General features: G+C 35.0%; 1 protein-coding gene across 4 annotated transcripts in view; it reads right to left on the bottom strand.

The window, feature by feature from the left end:
• Positions 1 to 20968, bottom strand: part of clec16a (C-type lectin domain containing 16A) — a 65509-nt gene that overhangs the window by 20873 nt on the left and 23668 nt on the right. For 3 of the 4 annotated variants that reach the window (XM_073841235.1, XM_073841244.1, XM_073841262.1), the window contains exons 10-18: positions 19733 to 19964; positions 16026 to 16146; positions 15139 to 15239; positions 13121 to 13240; positions 9589 to 9698; positions 7616 to 7660; positions 4975 to 5025; positions 4070 to 4198; positions 1260 to 1380 (exon numbers count right to left, since the gene is read on the bottom strand). In XM_073841235.1, the coding sequence (XP_073697336.1) occupies positions 1260 to 1380; positions 4070 to 4198; positions 4975 to 5025; positions 7616 to 7660; positions 9589 to 9698; positions 13121 to 13240; positions 15139 to 15239; positions 16026 to 16146; positions 19733 to 19964 (1030 nt within the window). The remainder of the gene's footprint in view (positions 1 to 1259; positions 1381 to 4069; positions 4199 to 4974; positions 5026 to 7615; positions 7661 to 9588; positions 9699 to 13120; positions 13241 to 15138; positions 15240 to 16025; positions 16147 to 19732; positions 19965 to 20968) is intronic. The other variant, XM_073841252.1, reaches the window with a different exon arrangement.

Here is a 20968-nt window from a genome sequence, read left to right as displayed (position 1 = left end):
AGTTTACCCAAAAATTACAATTTGATGTTTATCTGCTTACCCCAAGGGCATCCAAGATGTACACTGCCCTCTAAAAGTTTGGAAACGCCCTAGAAAAGTGGGGTTTTGGACAATATTGGCATGGATCCTTTGTGATAATTTTGCACTGATAAGGGACAATACAAACTACAAAAACATATTTTATTACATAAATAGTTACATTTTTGATTCATCAAAATATTCACCATTAGCAGCTATTACAGATCTGCATTATTTGGGCATCAGAGCCGCCAGTTTATTCAAACATTGACTTGATGTATTACTGCAAGGCTCCAGAAGGATTGCCCAAAGATGATTCACAATATGCTGATATCATCCAAAACCACACTTTGCCAGGGGTGTTTCCAAACTTTTGGGGGGCACTGAAGGTGACATTGTTCCTTCAGCAGAACACAAACAAAGGTTTTTAACTCAGTCTGTCAGTCATATAATAGCAGTCAATGGGACCCACGGCTTTGAAAGTTAGTATTTATATCATTTTTTACCTCTGATCCGCTGGCTGTTGTGAACACGCTCAGGACAGTTGGACATTGCGGTGGATCAGAGGTTAATAAAAAAAATAAAAATAAAAAAAAAGATTTAAATACTGTTTAGTTTCTTGCACAGACCGATTGCTTAGTGTGTTAAGACCTCAATGTATCGTCACGAGCAGCAGGGTTTAATTTGGTTTTGTCTGTGTATGTTTTTTTGACTCTCAAAGCCATGGGTCCCATTGACTGCCATTATATGACTGACAGACTGCAACGGTTTGAGTTAAAAATCTTCACTTGTGTTCTACTAAAGAAACAAAGTCACCTACATCTTGGGTGCCCTGGAGGTAAGCAGATAAACATCAAATTTTCATTTTTGGGTGAACTATCCCTTTAAATGTATAATTTTTGTTGCAAGCTAAAAAGACAGTTAACCCCAAAAATTTCTGTCATGATTTGCTCACCCTCAAGTTGTTCCAAACTTGAGTTTCTTCCAAAAAATATTTTGAAAATTTTTGAGGACCAAACAGCTTCTGGTAGCCACTGACTTCCATCGCATGGAAAAAAAAAAAAACTATGGAAGTCACTGGGGACCAGAAACTGTTTGGTTACCAACATTCTTCAAAATATCTTCTTTTGTGTTCAGGAGAAGAAAGACATTCATACAGAGTTGGAAAAAACCCTACTAAATGCTAAAATTGCAAAACTAACCCATTTAGCATCAGGTTTATGTGACTCTAAAAGCCTTACTGAGGTCAAGCACATCATCAGTCTTGATGAGATCCTCTGGTCGGGTGAGAGGAAGTTGAGTTTCTGGTTCTCCCTGCAGCTGTAGGGACAGCGAGCGCAGCATGAAGAACACACGGATAGCCTGCAAAGGACACACACACACAATTAATGCTGCTATATCAACTAAATAATTATAAACATGCAAGCATCAATGACTACTATCTTCCTGGAATTTATGTTAAGGTTTTCTGAAAAATCCTTTAAAACGTTATCAAAATTAAAATTACCCCATGATTCACTCACCCTCAAGCCATCCAAGGTGTATATGACTTTCTTCTTTCAGATGAATACAATCAGAGTAATATTAAATAGGTCCTGGCTCTTCCAGACTTTACAATGCCAGTGAATGGCTGATGAGATTTTAAAACAGAATAAAGTGCATACATCTATTATAAAAAGTACTCCACATGGCTCCGTAGGGTTAATAAAGGCCTTCTGAAGTGAACTAATGCATTTGTTTGAAAAACCTATCCATATTTAAAACTTCATAAACTGTAATCTCTAGCTTCATCTATTTGTCGTACAGCTTTTACGAGTATCGTTCCAGCAAATGATGTAGGTGTAGCGTAAGCTCCAGTGAGAATATGCTAGTCACTTCAGAACCACGTTTTTTTTCACAGGAGCAAAGGAAGAAAAGTTTCCTTTGGCTTATATCGAAATCCCACTACATTTTTCTGACCTTTTTACAAATCCTTGTTTGACGCTTCTAATTTGTGTTTTGTTTCCACGTTTGTTACTTCTCACCAGAGCTTGTGCTACACTTACGTCATCCGCTGGAACACTGATTATTGATTATGCTTTATAAAGTTTTAAATATTGATATCTTTCCTATAAAGCGTATCAATTCACTTCAGAAGGCCTGTATTAACCCCCCGGAGGCATGAGGAACACTTTTTATTGGATTATTGAATATCAACAGCCATTCACTACCATTATAAGACTTAGAAGAGGCAAAACATTTTTTAATATAACTGATTGTATTCGCCTGAAAGAAGAAACTCATATACACCTAGAATGGCTAGAGGGTGAGTAAATCATGGAGTAATTTTCATTTTTAAATGAACTATTCCTTTAAAATGTTTTAAGACACAGTTATTTTGATAATAAGGAACATATTAGCCTGATGAAGAATTTAAGTTCACCTGTGACATTACGCAGGCTTGATATCAAAGTTTCAGCACTGACACCTGTGAAATTTTATGGCTCTTGGCACTGCTTTCCAAACTAATATAATATTGAATACAGTCCTTTATGTTGAAAGTTAAATATTAATAACGCAGTTAAACAACTGCTCACTTAAATAAACAGTTCTTCAAGTTTCCTATGTACATACTGAATGTAAAATAACACAATTGCTGCCACAGTCTTAAAGGGATAGTTCACCCAAAAATGAAAATTTGATGTTTATCTGCTTACCCCCAATGCATCCAAGATGTAGGTTACTTTGTTTCCTCAGAAAAACACAAACGAAGATTTTTAACGAAAACCGGTGCAGTCTGCCAGCCTTATCATTGACCTGGATGGGCACCAGACCTTTAAAAGTAAACAAAAACATGCACAGACAAATCCAAATTACACCCCGCGGCTCGTGACGATACATTGATGTCTTAAGACACGAAACGATCGGTTTTTGTGAGAAACTGAACAGTATTTATATCATTTTTTACCTTTGATACACAGCCACGTCCATCTGTCTTGTGCATCAGTCACGTCACATTAGCACGCACTCTAGCGTAGAATACGCAAACGTCGTAAGGGGAAATCGGTGAAAAGTCCCGGATGAGTTTGCGCAAACTAACGTAATCTTTTAGCTTTAAATCGGTTTAAACAATCAGGATACGCGCAAGTAATTACCATTTTGAATAGCCGCTATACACACAATCTCTGTGCACTGTGTAAACAATGAGTGTCGTATACAGGTGACAGATCGCTTCCGGCGTTTGCGTATTCTACGCTAGAGCGCGTGCTCATTTGACGTGACTGATGCCAAACTCGGGCACATGACAGATGGACGTGGCTGTGTATCAAAGGTAAAAAATGATATAAATACTGTTCAGTTTCTCACAAAAACCGATCGTTTCGTGTCTTAGGATATCAATGTATCATCACGAGCCGCGGGGTGTAATTTGGATTTGTCTGTGCATGTTTTTGTTTACTTTTAAAGGTCTGGTGCCCATCCAGGTCAATGATAAGGCTGGCAGACTGCACCGGTTTTCGTTAAAAATCTTCGTTTGTGTTTTTCTGAGGAAACAAAGTAACCTACATCTTGGATGCATTGGGGGTAAGCAGATAAACATCAAATTGTCATTTTTGGGTGAACTATCCCTTTAACTGATTGATTGACCCATATATAATAGTACAGATTCAATGCTGTAGAAGTTATACTAAGAATCAGCTCTGTAAATAATTTGTGTTCACATTTAACCAAAAAAAGTGCATTTGACCATTCACGTGCACAGCTGCATCTCCAAATAAGCATAGGAGTATTCGAATATCAGCTGCTTGCCATTTAGATCAAATTAAGTTGACACTCTGTATTACCAATATAGCAGAAAGCCTGGCATTGTTACATTTCTGAAGCACAAGAAATCCATTTATTAAAAGCTTTGGATGGTTTCCCAGAAGACAAACTGTGCACACACTGGCCAAGAAACACATGCTTCCACAGATTGTGAGAAAAGGTTCAGGGAGGATGTTTGACAAAAGGCCACAAGTTCCACCCATACATTTAATCTGAGATCTTTTAGCATGAGTATATGTTCATTACTGACCCTGCGTGTCCTCTCGACATCTCCACAGGGCAATCGCTTCACAAAGTCAATGCCGGTAAGAGGGGTGCCAGTGGGAGGAAGTAAAATGGACGCATCCATCATAAGATACTCCACGTTTAGAGGCTTACTCTATACACACAAGACACAAAAACAAAGAAAAAAAGGAAAAACATTAAATGATCCTGGTCCAACAAAGACAAAGATTTATATTGGTGGACAAACACCCTCTTGGCGTTTGTTGGTTCAGTGTGAACATGAGAGTTATGTTTCACAACATTTTTACGTCCAACAGCCATGAATCATGTACTCATTCTCATCTCATTCCAAACCCAAATTACTTTCTTTTTTCTGTGAAAAACTAAAAGTTACTTTTTAAAGAATATCCTGGCCACTATTTTCAATGTAAGCAATGAGACAAGCTACACATCAAAAGAGTGGACAATGGCTTCATACTATTTTATTGTCCATATGATCTGTTTGCCACAAAGCACATGACTTCTAAAGATGTAGAATATAGAGAAGTCATGTTGGCTTTTATGGTAAAAGCTCAAGAAAATGGACTTCCCAGAAAAATGAATGAGCAACTGCAGTTGTATTTACTTTGTGTTCCATGGAAGGATGTAATGATCATGAGTAAATGGGAATATCATTATTTTAGTTAAGCTAATTCTTTAAGAAAAACAATACTCCCAGGAAACAATGTTTTGTAAGAGGAAGTTGTACAAACGTAGTGTGTATTAGCCACTCCTCATCCAGTAAATGTCTAATAGATAATGTCTAATAGATAACAGAGGTTTCCTCTCACCTCAGAAGCAGGATGTGTTGCTGTATCATCAGGTTATGACAAACAATATGAGTGAGGTTGCAAAAAAGAGAACATTTGCGTATTTAGCAAGGAAGCTTACCATCATGCTCCTGTATTCATCCTCAAACATGTCCAGGAAAATCTCCTCCCCCTGCAGGAAGAGCAACATTACCAGGAAAAAAATTACCATAAAAGAAAACAAGACACATGATACATAGCTGTTCAAAAAATAGGGGTCAGTAAGATCTGGTTTAAATGCTGTAAGGATACATTAAATCAGCGGTTCCCAATTCCAGTCCTCGCGCCCCACCGCTCTGCACATTTTGCATGTCTCTCTTAGTTAACACACCTGATTCAGATAACCGGCTCATTAGAAGTGAGGTCCGTGCAGAAACTGCGATCCGATTGACATTGGCCCTGCAAAGTGTTCATTGCTCCCTGCTCCCTAAGCGGGGGAAATCTGTTTACTATACTTCGAAACATTCATTCACATATTTGCGCTACTCCACCGCATGTAGCGTCTTAACACACAGATGAAACTTACTAGAGAAGTGTGACATAAGTGCATCTGTAAATAAATGCATTTTAAATTTACGTCTCGCACGCTTTAATGACCTTCAAATGGAGCACATACGCTCGCTCCGAACTAATGAATAATGGCGGAATATCCTGTGATGTCCACTTCGAAGGGCAGTAACGTTGGAATAGAACAAACGTCGGAAGCGATGCGTGAAACACACAAAATGTGCAGAGCGGTGGGTCGTGAGGACTGGAATTGGGAACCGCTGCATTAAATTGATCAAAAGTGACCTTTCCAATAAATGCTGTTTTGTCTATTCAAACAAAACTATTAAGCAATACAACTGTTTTCAACATTGACGACATTAAGACATTTTTCTTAAGCAGCAAATCAGCAGATTTGAATGATTTCTGAAAGCTCTTGTGACACTGAAGATTTAAGTAATGTTGCTGAAATTACAACATCACAGGAACAAACTGCATTGAACTATATTGAAATAGAAAGCATTTATTTAGCCTTGTACTAATATTTCTGTTATTACTGTATTATTATTATATGTTATTACTGATTTCAGTTTACTTTTAATCAAATAAATGCTAGCCTTGGCAAGAGTGACTTTTCCTGAACATTAAAAAAAAAAAAAAAAAAATGGTAACATTACAATAAGGTTTATTAGTTAACATGAGTTAACTACCTTAGTTAATACGAACTAAGAATGAACAGGTCTACAGCATTTATTAATCTTAGTAGATGTTCAACATTTCAACATTTACTAATGCATTATTAAAATCAAAATGGCTGTATTTTCATTAACTGACATTAACAGACAAATAACTACTGTAATAAATGTATTGTTCATAGTTTGTTCATGTTAATTATAACATTACAATAAGGTTCTATTAGTTACAGTGATTTAACAGTAATGTATATATTTTTTTAAAAGTGCAAACTAAATCCCACTATACCTCAGGGAAAGGTCAACATCAAGCTAAAAAAAAATTAAACTCTTAACCAACAATAACCCTCTTTCTTGACCAATACAACTTATTCTAGGATAACTACTTTACTACAACAAATTCTTTCAAATTAGTAAACAAGTTATTCGACTTGTGTTACCATCTGACGCCAGTACTGTCTAGAGATCTAATGTTAACATGAATCAGTGTGAACACTCAGTTCCATGAAAATCCCCATGGGAAGGATTAAGGGAGGTACATGATGAGAAAAGGTGGTTATATACAGAATTATAGAGAAAATGAGAATGAGTTAAATTATTCGGAACAGTCTGACTTTTTCACATGTACAGTAGAAGTCATTTTTGGTCACTGCATAATTCCCATGCTTTCACTTCTGTTATTTCATAGTTTTGACATCACTATAATGCTACAGTGTAGACAACAAAAACGATAAAGAAACAGAAGGTGTGTCTAAACCCGTGAGTGCTGCTGTACACGTCTGCCCAGTTTCTTGGAAGAGCTGGGACACCCTGATCCATTATAAATGCGCACACGAAATTGAGATGAGATATCATCAAAACATGGGTCCTCTTAGGGCCATCCATAACTCGAGAACAGAACATTCAGTGCTGTGACTATTTACATACACAATACTCATTCACAATAACAGACCTTTTGGATAATGTCGGTCGGAATGTGCAGCCTGTATAATGCATTCTGAAAGGAATCTTTCTTCGAATTGTGAAAGCCAAACCGGCTGCTGTTCTCACGTACGTTAAACAGAATCACGCCAGAGCACTCAAATTTCATGAGAGAAAACGACTTCAGGGAAAACAAAGAAAAAAGCGCTGCAGGCTGCAGTAAAAGCTGGAAAACATGGCTTTCGGTGTTGAGACAAATGGCAGAGTGGCCAAAACAAAAGTTGAATGAACTAATGTACCTTGTTGTCTTGCAGGAACCTGAGTACTCTATTCAGTTTAATTGTACTTTGCTTTCACAGAAATGTCTCAGTGTGAAAAAGCCACCAAGAGCGCTAACAAGTTTCAACAGGAAGCTGTTGGGATTTTCCCAAATATCAAAACAGCAAAGTCTTTAGGATAAGAGTTAAATTCTTCCTCAGACTTTAAAGGAAATCAAACACAAGTGATAATTATGAGCACTATTAGTAAGAAGGTCTGCTGCCTTGAACTCTCTGGGTTCCAGTAAGTACCTGAGCAAACTGGTGACTTTTATTTGCTCTGAAGTAAAAGAAAAAAGTATCTTGCCTTATAAAACCGCCTCAGAAGGTGAAGACTCTCTTCTCGAGCACCCTAAAAAAAAGAAAACATCATCATAGCAGTGGTATGATTGTGTTGCGCAATATAAACAAGTAACATGTCCTACTTCCTGTAAATCTGTCTACTTTCAAAATAAGAATGAAAGGAACCGTTACCCAATGTTAGAAAAATTACTGGGAAAAACCTAAGTGTGCATATCATATTTATTAAGAAACAACTGATTAATTAGAAATATGATCTCGTCTGCTGTGGTTGAAAAGCATGATTCATGTTTAAACTGATGTCAAAAGCCATGATAATAGATGCAAAACTTTTCAAGGTCTTCATCTTCCATGACAAAGCAGACCACAAGCAATATGTATATTTATTGGTAAAACAATGCCATGCTATCATGTATTTGCCAATAAAACCAACATGACTCACAAGTGTGATTCAGAATGACATTCATGAAAATGCATCAACCAACCTAGGACAACCCAATAACTTTGTTTTAGTAAGCCTTTCTCTGCAAGCATGTGAAAAAATAAACCTCTTAGATTTTTTTCCTATCTGTGACATAGTGAAGGGATCTTATTATAATATTACCACCCTTCAATCTGCACGTTTCCATCCACGATACCGTCATTTTGCGGTGTACCAGTTCTAATGTCATGGCAAAATTCTATCAAAACACGCTAACTGTTCTGTCTTTGGCTGCACAGACGAGCACAGAACTCTATTTAGAGTCCCAGCCTCAGATGAGACAAGAGAGCTGTGAATTTATTGATTTATTTACTGTATATTAGGCTGCTGCCATACATATGTAATACAGACATGCATTTTCTTTCCCAGCTGTTTACCTTCACAGACATTACCAGTTGTTTTTGTAACTCATGTATGTTTTTAACATAAGTTTGTCTGTATTTGACAGTTTGAGCGCATGGAAGAGAACTTATTTTAATACACACATGCCGTGCTCCGGATGTGTGAGCTCAGAAAACGTATAACTGATATGGCTTTAAAACGCATAATTTTAGTGTGATAGACATGATAATCAAAACCAAACAGATGTTTTTGGCAGAGTATCAGAGGTTTGAGCTGTAAAGGCACAGCTCGATTCTGGAAAAAGGGGCGGGGAGAAGCAGCTCATTTGCATTTAAAGAGGAATGCACAAAAACAGTGGGTTTCTAATTTGTGGGGTATTTTGAGATGAAACTTTACAGACACATTCTGGGGACACCTGAGACTTATATTAGGGGCACTCTAAAATTGGACCTGTCTTAGAAGTTTGCAGACAACAGCTATTTAAAAAAAAAAAAAAAATTACTATTTTTAAAAAATAATCATTTTAGTAATTTTTTTTATTTAAATATTTAATTTTTTTACATTTATTTTTTACATTTTTATTTCAAACTAAAATATTAAAGCAAAAAAAAAAAAAAGTAAAATATTATAAAAATAAATACTAACAGCAATGCATATTACTAATCAAAAATTAAGTTTTGATATATTTATGGTAGGAAATGTACTAAATATCTTCATGGAACATGATCTTTACTTAATATCCAAAGTATAAAATCGATAATTTTGACTCGTACAATGTATTTTTGCTACTTAAGCCTGTTTTTGTGGTGCAGGGTCACATATGTCATGAAAGATATTTTAATAATATTATAATAATATTTACATTTATGAAAGTAAATTACATGAACATTTTTATTTATACAAATAATTAATTAATATCCTTTTTTTTTGCTGTCGATTCATATTCTTAAATTTCTAAGTAGTTAATTTGATCACCTTATTCCAGTTTGCCTCATTTCTTTTATCCCCCTAACATTTTATGTATATAAAAATATTCATGGTTTCTCTCTTAAATCTTTACAGAACATTACAGGTGCTGGCATACATAAAATGCTGAACTTGTCATACTAAAGAGAAGTGCTTTGGAAGTAGGAGATGTTCTGTGTTGAGACTCTTACCTCTAAACAGGCCAAATGAATGTCCTTTATAATGCATTGAGAGCCAGAAAGGACCGACTGTTTCAGAAGCAGACAGCTTAACTCCAGGGTGGCAAGACGGACCTTTCCATCTAAAACACACACACACACACACACACACACACACACACACACACACACACACACACACACACACACACACACACACACACACACACACACACACACACACACACACACACACACACACACACACACACACACACACAAGGCTGTGATGACGTAGATCAAACATATCAGGTGCTCTTGTTCTAATTTTACAATAGAATCAAAATGATATTATGTAAAAGCAGACCAGTCATGTGACAGCTCATATTACATTTCTGACCATCTCAAAAGGAAAACAAATCAACCAAACATGACTTAAAACGGGAAGTTTGGGGCATTAGAATAGCTCGGATGTGCCATGTGTAATCACAGCAACAGCAAAACAATCATGTTAGCAGACAAAAAAAGCTGTGGATCTTAGGGAAAGAGGAGTTTCGCTTCTTGTCACGCTAGTGTCACAATGGACACAGGCTAGAAATATCAAAGGTGAATGAATCATTCAACATGAGGATAACAGCTCATCATGTATATTGTGGACTCAATCATTTCTAAATTTTATTCTTGAGTATAGCAAGTATGTGAAGCAAGTCAACATTCAAATGTCACAACGATTACAGGAGCCCTGAAAGGAGAAATCAGCAATTCCTCTTAACAAAGGTGAAAGACATCAACGGTCAGAGGAAATTGGTTGCAATTTGTGTTACTCAAGGCTGTGGTAAAGAGTACAGAGCTAAAGAAACATGCATTAAATATCAAGTGACACTTCACTATGCTTTAGCTCCCTTGTTTATAGATATGGTAGTTTACTTATAGAAATAAACTGAAGATTTCTGTGAACAGCAAGATGCTGATTTGACATTTAGCCAAATGTGCTCCAAAAGTGGTAAAAATGGAAGGGATGTAATTCTGACACAAGATGGAAAACGCTTTTTTTTTTTAAGAGAAAAAAAAATGTTTTATAATTTAAAATATATGTTATCTTGTAACTTGTAAATATTTGTAAAATTTTAGTAACTTTTTTTTTTACATTTTAATTAAAATATTTACTTTTTTAAAATTTACATTTTATATTTTATTTCAAACTAAAATATTAAAGCAAAAAAAGTATTAAATAATAATAAAATAATCAAAATAATTCAAGCACAAAAGCAAAACTAAAATGAAAAAAGTCAAAACAAAAGCTAATTCAAAATGATAAATAATATAATAACCGTAGCAGAGAAAGTTATTATTTGATTATGTAAAGAAACTGTCTAGAATAATTTGTAATGATTAAATCACACACATTGAAATCAGATATTTTTATTAAGTACATAAAAAAGTAGGTCCATTTAGATTTCTATGTGTAACCCTGGACCACAAAACCATTCATATCAGGGTTTCTGCAGATATGAACAAGTGAAATTTAAGACTTTTTAAGACCTTTTTAATACCACCTTATATGAAATTTAAGACCGACACCTGTAATGGAAATAGATATTATATTACATGCATATATGTAATATTTAATGTGTTTAATGTAAAAAGTAAACGCAATTTCATGGCTGTCATAAATTAAATTTATTACTACAATATACAGTGAACTTTTCATATCAGCAGATACTATTCCACACAACATATCCCCATAAAAGTACCACTAGAAATATCTGATGTAAAAAAAAAATTCTGAAGCAATATTTTCATCAGTGCTCTATTAGCTTTTACATCTTAAATCTGCATATTTGATTTACCTTTATAAAGGCCTTTTTTTTTTTACTTTTGAAATGTATGCATTACCTTTGAAATTTATTTTATGAATTTATCGATAAATTCTAAATGGCTGTTAGCAGTGAGATTACACAATTTACACTGCAAAATTAAAAGTGAGATTAATGTTTTAAATACATTTATTGATTTATAAATATATACATTAGAAATGTTGGGTGTGGAGGCATACTTTTAAACACACTAAACTACCAGCAGGTGGCGGTAAGTCACTTCATGAGCGAGTTATTTCAACTGATTCGAGCAAAACGCTGAATCATAGCAGAACTTTGCTAGGAGAATGCTTCTGCTAACGTTGCATATTGTCTAATATGTAAGTAACTACTTGACTAACTACTTTTTTATTGAGCTAAAATTAATGTAACATTTGTAATTGTGAGAATTTTTAGCAAAAAGCTCACTTGGTATATTACTGAACTATATCATGTTATAAATAAACTATACATTTTAAATTTTTACCTCAGTGTGTTTCTTTAGAGTGCTGTTACATTCATTTGTTTTAAAGTATGTCACAAATAGACCAGAAATACACTATCCATTATCAATTTCTGTTTACGTTTAATGTATTAAAATATGAATCTTTCTTGCCTTTGGATGCTTCACTAGTTGTTTTTGTGACTTCAGTTTTAATCAGGCAGTTTGTTCGGTCGGGCAAGTAAAAAAAAAAACATTTTAAAAGTATCTCCAAGGCTGGCGGTCAGCTAGCTCGACCTATATTTATTATTATTATTGATAACATTATATACAGAAAAAGGTAGTTTGACCTGTATTCTGCTACTGCGATTCTGTCTGAAGACGCAGTAACTTCCACAGAGGGAGAAAAAAATCTAGCTGTTAGCAACTGGCCTTAGCCAAGCCCAATATTCAGTTTTTTTCAAGCTAAGTATCACTAAACTTGAACTTCCCCATAGCTAAAAAGTTAAATCCATTTTACTTCTGCGGTACAATCCGAGAGAGACTCGCGGCAATAACAGAAAGCTGATTGGCTATTGCATGCTGGTCTCATTTGTAGTTTAAATACAGCAAATTATATTTGGAATAGTGAAATAAAGAACTACAACACCACGGAAACAACAAAAAGAGAATTTAAATGAGCATTAGAGGAAGCGTTACATGGACATCGGAAAAATAAGACCTGTGTAAAATTATTTAAGACCTAGAACAGCGAATTTAAGACTTTTTAAGGCCTAAAATTTTGATTTTTAAATTTTAGACTTTTTAAGACGTTTTAAGACCCCGCGGAAACCCTATCATATGTGTTAATCTGAATGTTTAATATATATACGCTTTCCATTGATAAAGGTTTTGTTAGGAGAGTTACAACTATTTGAAAATCTGAAAAAACTAAATATTGAGAAAATCACCTGTAAAGTTGTCCAAATGAAGTTTTTAAACTTCAACTGACATCCACCAAACAACACCTTTTTAAAGCTTTGTTTAAGCTGTGTGTGTACATAAAATGTTGCACAATCCCTCTATTATAACATGAGTAAATGACTGCCTTGTATAAACAGTGAGTGCTTTGGTCTACACAAGTTCAGGCACACCAGTGGAATTTGCAGCGTGTAATATTTAATGAGCGTGTCTAAGCAGGTGAAGGATTATATTTGGAATCAGTCTGTGAAATACAGTAGAGTGAGAACGTGCAGGGGAGATGATGAGGACGTGTGTGTGTGTGTACCTGGTTGAGCAGCCTGGCTCATGATTCGGATGACTCTTTCCACCAACACCTGACTGTAAGAGCTCCTCTCTTGATTTGGCACAGGTAGCTGGATCCTCTCTAAGAGCTCTGGGTTTATACCTGCACACACATAAACCCACAAGATATCAAGAACAGAATAAGCATGATGTTGACACTGTAAAGCTGCCTAAAACTTTTAAGATCATGTAACCATAAAACCATTGTATTGCAAAAATAAAGGGATAGTTCACCCAAAAATGAAAGTTTTACAATCTGTAAGACCTTTGGAGCACAAATTAAGATGATTTTGGTGAAATCCAAGAGCTTTTCAATGCAACTGACACGTTCAAGGCCCAGAAAGGTAGTAAGGACATTGTTAAAATAGTCCATGTGACATCAGTGGTTCAACCGTAATTTTATGAAGCTACGAGAATACTTTGTGTGCACAAAGAAAACAAACATAATAAATGTATTCAATAATTTCTTCTCTTTGGTGCAGGGTTGTGTATCAAGAACTGGATCCATCTTAGAACAGGTTCCAAATCTCCAAGAACCGTGAATTTCATAACACGTGCATTTCTTTTATTTATGAAAAGAAAACTATGCAGTGTTTTTAAACTTTTGATTTAAGTTTCTATACCTGCAATTTGTTCAGTTGTATTTATTTATGTTATTGCTAATTTATTTGCTTGTTCCCATTTTATTACTGACTGTTTTTAACTATTTTTGCTCATGTTAAAGCTTTGTAAAAACACAGAATAAAAAGTTTGACTTAATTTTTACTGACTTTTCTGCGATTGGAATCGAAACTAGGAATCGTTAAGAAGCAGAATTGGAATCGGTAAAGTTCAAATGATACCCAACCCAACTTCCGTGTCAGTTTTCGACGCACATTCACCAGAGTATTACGACATATTTGTGGTGCTGCTGATGCAGGAGGTGGTGTTTTGATGTAGAAAGTCCATCTCTCTTATTTATTGTTTATTGTCTGTATGTTCTGGTTTGAATACGTAAGGCTGATAAGTCATCCTCTCTGTCGAAATGTTCAGAAAAGTTTACACAGCTGACATGGAAGAGAACAAATTGTTAAATGAAGTTGTTATTTCTTTCTTCTTTTGAGCACAAAAACTATTCTCGTAGCTTCATAACATTACGGTTGAACCACTGATGTCAGATGGACTATTTTATTGATGTCCTTACTACCTTTCTGGGTTTTGAACTTTTCAGTTGTGTTGCTGTCTATGCAGGGACAGAAAGACTTCATCAAAATTATTTTAATTTGTGTTCTGAAGATGAATGAAGGCCTTATGGGTTTGGAACGACACAAGGGTCAGTAATTAAATGACAGAACTATGCCTTCAAGTAAGCAAATATGTTTATATGTAAGAATTAAATACATTTTAAAATGCAATTTATTTGTGTGATGGCAAAGCTGAATTTTCAGCTACATTTTCAGCTAAATTCAGTTAAATATGTGACCCTGGACAACAAAACCAGAGAAAGGGGTAATTTTTTTGAAACTGAGATTTATAGATCATCAGAAAGCTGAATAAATAAGCTTTTCATTGATATATGGACAGGATATGTTTGTTAGGATAGGACAATATTTGGCCATTGAAAATCTGAAATCTGAGGGTGCAAAAAAATCCAAATATTGAGAAAATCGCCCTTAAAGTTGTCCAATTAAAATTCTTAGCAATGCATATTACTAATCAAAAAAAGTTTTGATATATTTACGGTAAGGAATTTTTCTAAATATCTTCACTGAACATGATCTTTATTTAATATCCTAATGATTTTTAGCAAAAAAGAAAAATCGATAAGTTTGACCCATACAATGTATTTTTGGCTATTGCTACAAATATACCCGTGCTACTTAAGACTGGTTTTGTGGTCCAGGGTCACATATTTAATACAAAAACACATTTTATCATTTATCATTTAAACATTACCATAATTATCCATTTAATTGAATGCTTTGTTTGAGACTGTTATTCCTGAAGAGACAGATCAAATACCTTTACTGTGAGACATGGCATACAGGAGACAAAGCACAAAAAGAGCCTGGTAATCCTCAGTGTCACAGTCCATCGCATTATACAACATGTCCAGGAAGGGCCTAAAACAATAAAGAAGAAGATAACAGCTATTCTTTTATCATCCGCTGGAAATTATGCAAAAAATATGAACAATAGCACAATGTGTACAATGCATTACGCAGTTTGTGATGACACACCGTATTGTTTGAGTGTTGTAAATGGGAAAGGCATTTACTAGGTGAGCTATTGTCTATACATCATGACAAAGCACTCAAATTCAGACTAAACGCCAGTTAACTCGCTCCCTCCTTAACTGAACATATTCTCTACAGGTGTAAAATCTTCTTAAGTACCAAATCATGTCCATGCAGAGTATTCCTAGGAACAGTTCTTTCTCACAGGCATGCTATCTTGGGATAGAAAAAACAAAACAATAAATATCGCTTCTGAAAGGCTTGGAGAACAGTCTGAACACGTCCTGGGCCCTCTTTCTCGGGAGCACACCAATCTAAACAGGGGAGCTTTACTGAACTTCAATGAACTGAGCATGAAAAGGCTCAGAAAATGTCACTGGTTCAATGTTAACACCCTTTAACAATGCTGACAATGATAAAGCACAATTTTGGACTACAATACAGTTTTAATGGATGTAATGAACTGTTGCTTCTTAATTTTCAGTTTAACTAAAAGGTGGAGCAGCATAGATGAATTTGACTCATAAGGAAAATATCACAAGGTGTTGTTAGCTTAATCTGACAAAAATGATTTGTGGACATTCTTAAAGTTGTAAAGTTGATCATAAGTGCCTAAATAGAGCTACGCGTTTTTATCTAGGTCTGTAGTTAAGGTAGTGGTTGTTTGCGTACCTGCTCTTCAGCGCTTCAGATCGAGCCGCTGCCGCGCTCTTCTCCTCGTCTGTAACGTTCTGTTCCGTCAAGGTGGAAACTTCAGAGATCCTACATTTTTCCATCACCACCATCTCAATTTCTGCAAAACACAAACACAACACAGAGAGTATAACAGCAGAATTTTTGGCGTTGTCCATGTCAGATGTGAGCCGTGGAAGATCCCCGCATCAAAATGATCTAGGCTGTCTAAAGTTACACTAATGGATTTCCCTTCAAATTATAACATTGCTGAAGACATTTCTTTCAAATAGGGAAACTACTTGGTCACATTTAATAACTTTCAGAACTGAATCTAACAGCCCAAGCCACAAGGGAATGTTTTCTAGAATGTTACTTTGGGAACCACCAGACTACACTTTTATTTACATATTTGCCACTGATTGAAAGAGGGAAAACTTCAGAAGAGATTATGTGTATATTATAGAATATGCAGTGTTTCCCCTGCCATTATTTTAGGGGGGCGGCCCCTGCCCCCCTTGAACGTCAAGTTCTTTTTATTTTCGATATAGTGCCAGATCACAATATAAGTCATTTAAGGTTATCTTTCCTATAGAACAGGTCTATACCTTATTATTTTATTAAACAAACTAAATGGCCTTATGTTATTTATCTTATCTACACGACGACTTGTCATTTCTGTCTCTTCTGCGTTTACAATGTCTCCTCCGCGAAAACACTAACGGGATAGTGGACTCCATTCATAAAACGGAATTTACTATAGCGCGGAATGCCACGGAAGTCGTTGATTTTTGGATGAATAAACCAAAAGTTGGCCTGTAACTTAATTCAATATGGACTAATGTCTTTGAACACTGAAATGCAAAAAGACTGTTTCAATATGAAACCTTCCTGTTCCGTTTGCCTCTGTATGTATGAATGGTGGAGACAAGTTTTTTTTTTTTACTGCACGCATACTGAAGCACGTGTGACGCTCCCGCTAATTTTTGGCCTTTGCATCTCACGTTAACAGATAAACTCAATCTTCAAAGCTGCTGTGAGTGTCACTTCTTGTCAATTTTACCGTTTTATTTGAGAAAACTAGCATCATATCATACTGTATACAAACAGAAACTTCACGGCAACCTGTCAAAATAAAAGTAGGGTTTAACATGTAACAGAACAATATTAGTCTTGTATTACTTTTGTACAGTATAATGTAGGTGTTTATATATTCCTATTTAAATAATTTTACATAAAACAATTAAATTATAAAAAATAAATATTACAACAAGATTAACCACTTAATTGCAGAAAAAAAAAATACTACAATTATTATTAAAACTTTTTTAACTGAATATAATTTTTCTTCTATGTATTAACTTTAACAGTAAACCTGTTAAAAAAAGTTTTTTTATTTTGATTAAAAATAAATAAATAAATGTTTATGCTTTCATTTGATTATCAGAAAAATTAAAACACACAAGAATTTCTGAAAAAAAAAAAAAGCAAAAGATTATAGGGCCCTATTGTTCAAAATGTTGAAATAGAGAATTTTAGACTTTTTTCACTGAAATGTGAGTTTTGGACTTATTTTTTCACTGAAATGTTTTTGTTATTACACAAAGTAGGCTAAAGTACCGAGAAAAAAAAGTAACATTGGCTACCGGCACCCGGCACCACCCCCCAAAGCTGTAAACCTAGGGGAAACACTGATATGTAAAAAAATATATATATATTTTTTTTTTTTTACAGCTGTATACATGATTAGAAATGTTATTTAAGCACCAAATCAGTACATGGGTGCTAAAAATTACCTTTGCATTTTGCATGAATAATTACACTGTAAAATAGATTCCTACATATAGAGCCCCATGAATGTTTTCATTTTTTCTCAAATTCCGTTTTATATTTTTTTCTAGATTCTGTTTTTCCCATTTTAATGGAATTATATTAAAATTAATTAACATTTTAATTAAAAAAAGCATATATAATTAATTTAAACCATTAAACTTAGACAATTCAACAGCTATTTATTAAAAATACAACAAAAATAAAAATTTAAGGCCAAATAAAATTCAGTTCAATTCTAACAAATTCAGTTTTTTCCACTCATTTTATGAATTCCATTTTTTTTAAGATTTGACAAACTGATTTTATTAAAAAAAACATTTAATGTATTTATTTACTTATTTACCAAAAACACTGTGTTGTGTATTTTGATTTTTCTGGTAAACACTTTTTTTCTGGTAAATATTCCATTAAAAATAATGTTTTAATAATAATTTAATAACATCATTAGGCCTACATTAAGTCATATATTTCTGTAACAGTTTCTTCAGGTTAAAACAAATTTTTATTTTGATGGGTTGCTGAAGACCTTTATGTTCTATTTCTACATGATATGACGATACAGTAAATGTTTTGTTAATTTTTTGTTAAAATCTTTTGTTATATATATGTATGCAAGTACCTAGAGCTTCTGGAAACAAATACAAAATCCTTGTATTTTTGTCCAAACTCTGTGAATAAATCTCATTCTGATTCTAATATGGGAAATGTGTTAAATGCCAGTTCAAACACTAAACTTTTTTATAGCTAAAATGATTTTTACATTTCAAAATGAACCCTTCATTTAGTCATTCATGTAACACTCTTTCTAAATGCAATACTGTGCAGATTCTGTGTGGGCCAATTAATGTCCAAACAGCTGAGGTTAAAATGCAGTAAATCCAAGGATTTTGATGTTTAAATGTGATTAATTGGCTCAAATGGAAAATATTACACAGTGTTATAGGGGTAAAGCACATTTTTTATACATTAGGGGAGGTTGGTTGGTTGCAAAAAATACAACTACTCTAATGCCTGATCATCTGGTGAACCTGCAAACCTGGTAAAGGGATGTTAAAACATTACTTACAAAGACACAATCCTTAAACTAGCCACAAATTTCAAAAGTCACTTAAATGAACGTCACATAACTGTCTGTGTGTCAGACGTGGGGAAGGACAGCTGAAGGAATGAATCACACAGAGGAGTGGATACGACAGGAGACAGGGCTTAGCTCACTTTCCCTCTCAAGTCTGACAACACCCAACAAGATTAGGGAGACACAAAAATGTCTCCCAAGGTAGGAGAGGGTGGGGGTGAGGTTTTGCCCAATTGGAGAGGTGGGGAGCACAGAATGAATGTGGACCAAAGTGACCGTGTCAAAACACAGAAATGACGTGAGAAGGTGGAATGCTCTCGCAACTGGCAAAACATGATTTAGCCAAGTAGGACACATTGCTGAGTCAACAGTGTCATAATTGTTCATCTTAGAACAACAACCATAAGAACAAACTCAACCCTATCCTTAAAATCATTGGGAAATTATAAGCCCACACATTAAATCTAAACATAAAATCTGATTGGTTGATAAGGTTGTTGTTCCAATCCATATCCTACTTGGGTAAATCACAGTAAAATGCATCCTTTTGTATTCCACGGAAGGAAGTCAAGCATATGAACGAGTAAATAACATACTGTAGTTCTCATTTTCAGGTGAAATTCCCTTTAAACCTCACCATAGATTTGCGTGAACTTCTATACTACGGGACTTTCTATAAACTCAAATCGGCTTAGCTGTTCGGTCAGTTTTGAGAGCAGAGCCACAGCCGAAGTGTGGTGTGATCCACAGAATGGAAGATCAATCAGTCATGCTGGGACATTCATCTAGTGCTACTCACCTTCCTTGTCCCCACTTGTCCTGCTGGCCTTTGAACTAGCCTCTGTACCTTTAGCCTTTTCCTTCTCTTCTTCCGGCCCTTCCTCTGATCCTCGCTCCTCCTCCTCTTCCTCGCCCACATTCTTGTAGTTGGGTCTTTTCTGGGTCCTCTTCTTCCCACGGTGACGACTCATCTCCAGAGAACGCTCCAGACTTTCTGCAGGCTTGGTGAAGCGACGAACACCGGCATTGCTCTAAAAAAAAAGAAATGACCAATGGATGAGACATAACTAATAAGTACACTTTTTGAAGCTCATGAAAAGCTTTATTTTTGGGGATAATAATAATCATAATAATACTATAATTATATTCATTCTTAACTTTATTTGGCAATTTATTACATTATTAATTTGATATATTTGTGACCCTGGACCACAAAACTAGTCATAAGGGTCAATTTGATGAAATTTAGATTTATACATAATCTGAAAGCTGAATAAACTTTTCATTTTTGAAAAAGCTTTCCATTGGTGTATGGTTAGGACAGGACAATATTTGGCTGAGATATGACTGAAAATCTGGAATCCGAGGGTGCAAAACAAAAATCTAAATTTCACATTTAGAGGCATCCAAATTAAGTTCTTAGCAATGCATATTACTAGTAAAAATTTTTGTTTTGACATATTTACAGTAGGAAATTTACAAAATACCTTCACAGAACATCTTTACTTAATATCCTATTGATTTTTGGAATTAAAAAGAGATCGGAAGGGGGGCGCAAATTGTTTTCGAGAAAAAACAGACAAGGCATTATTTGGGTACTGGGTGTATTTTATTGCATTGCACGTTTCATGTAGAACAGATATTCTAAACCGGTGGGCCTCCAGGGTGCAACGATATAGCTTCAAATTCACTTAAATATTATCCTAAAATCGTTTAATTTCATTATTAATGTTTTAAATGAAAATGATCAAAGCACGGTCTCTCTCGTGTTCTGTGACTGTGATTGATTGCTTTGGACTCGACGCAGCAAGTTTCATCGCACTGTTAAATACAGACTGAACGGCAGCACAAAACTTTTAACCGCTGCACAAAACTTCATTTTAGAGATCTGCAAGGGACATATTTTTTAGTCCTGCTCCCGCAAGTTTCTGTCCCGCAGAAATATTGTCCCGCTCCTAATGTAATACATGTTATTTCGTCCTGCTCCCGCCCGCGAAATTCATGTTTTTCCGATCTGTGTATATGTGTGTATATA

The sequence above is a fragment of the Garra rufa genome, chromosome 1 (genome assembly GCF_049309525.1).
Source record: "Garra rufa chromosome 1, GarRuf1.0, whole genome shotgun sequence".
Lineage (NCBI taxonomy): Eukaryota > Metazoa > Chordata > Actinopteri > Cypriniformes > Cyprinidae > Garra > Garra rufa.
This window is presented reverse-complemented; position numbering and strand designations above follow the sequence as displayed.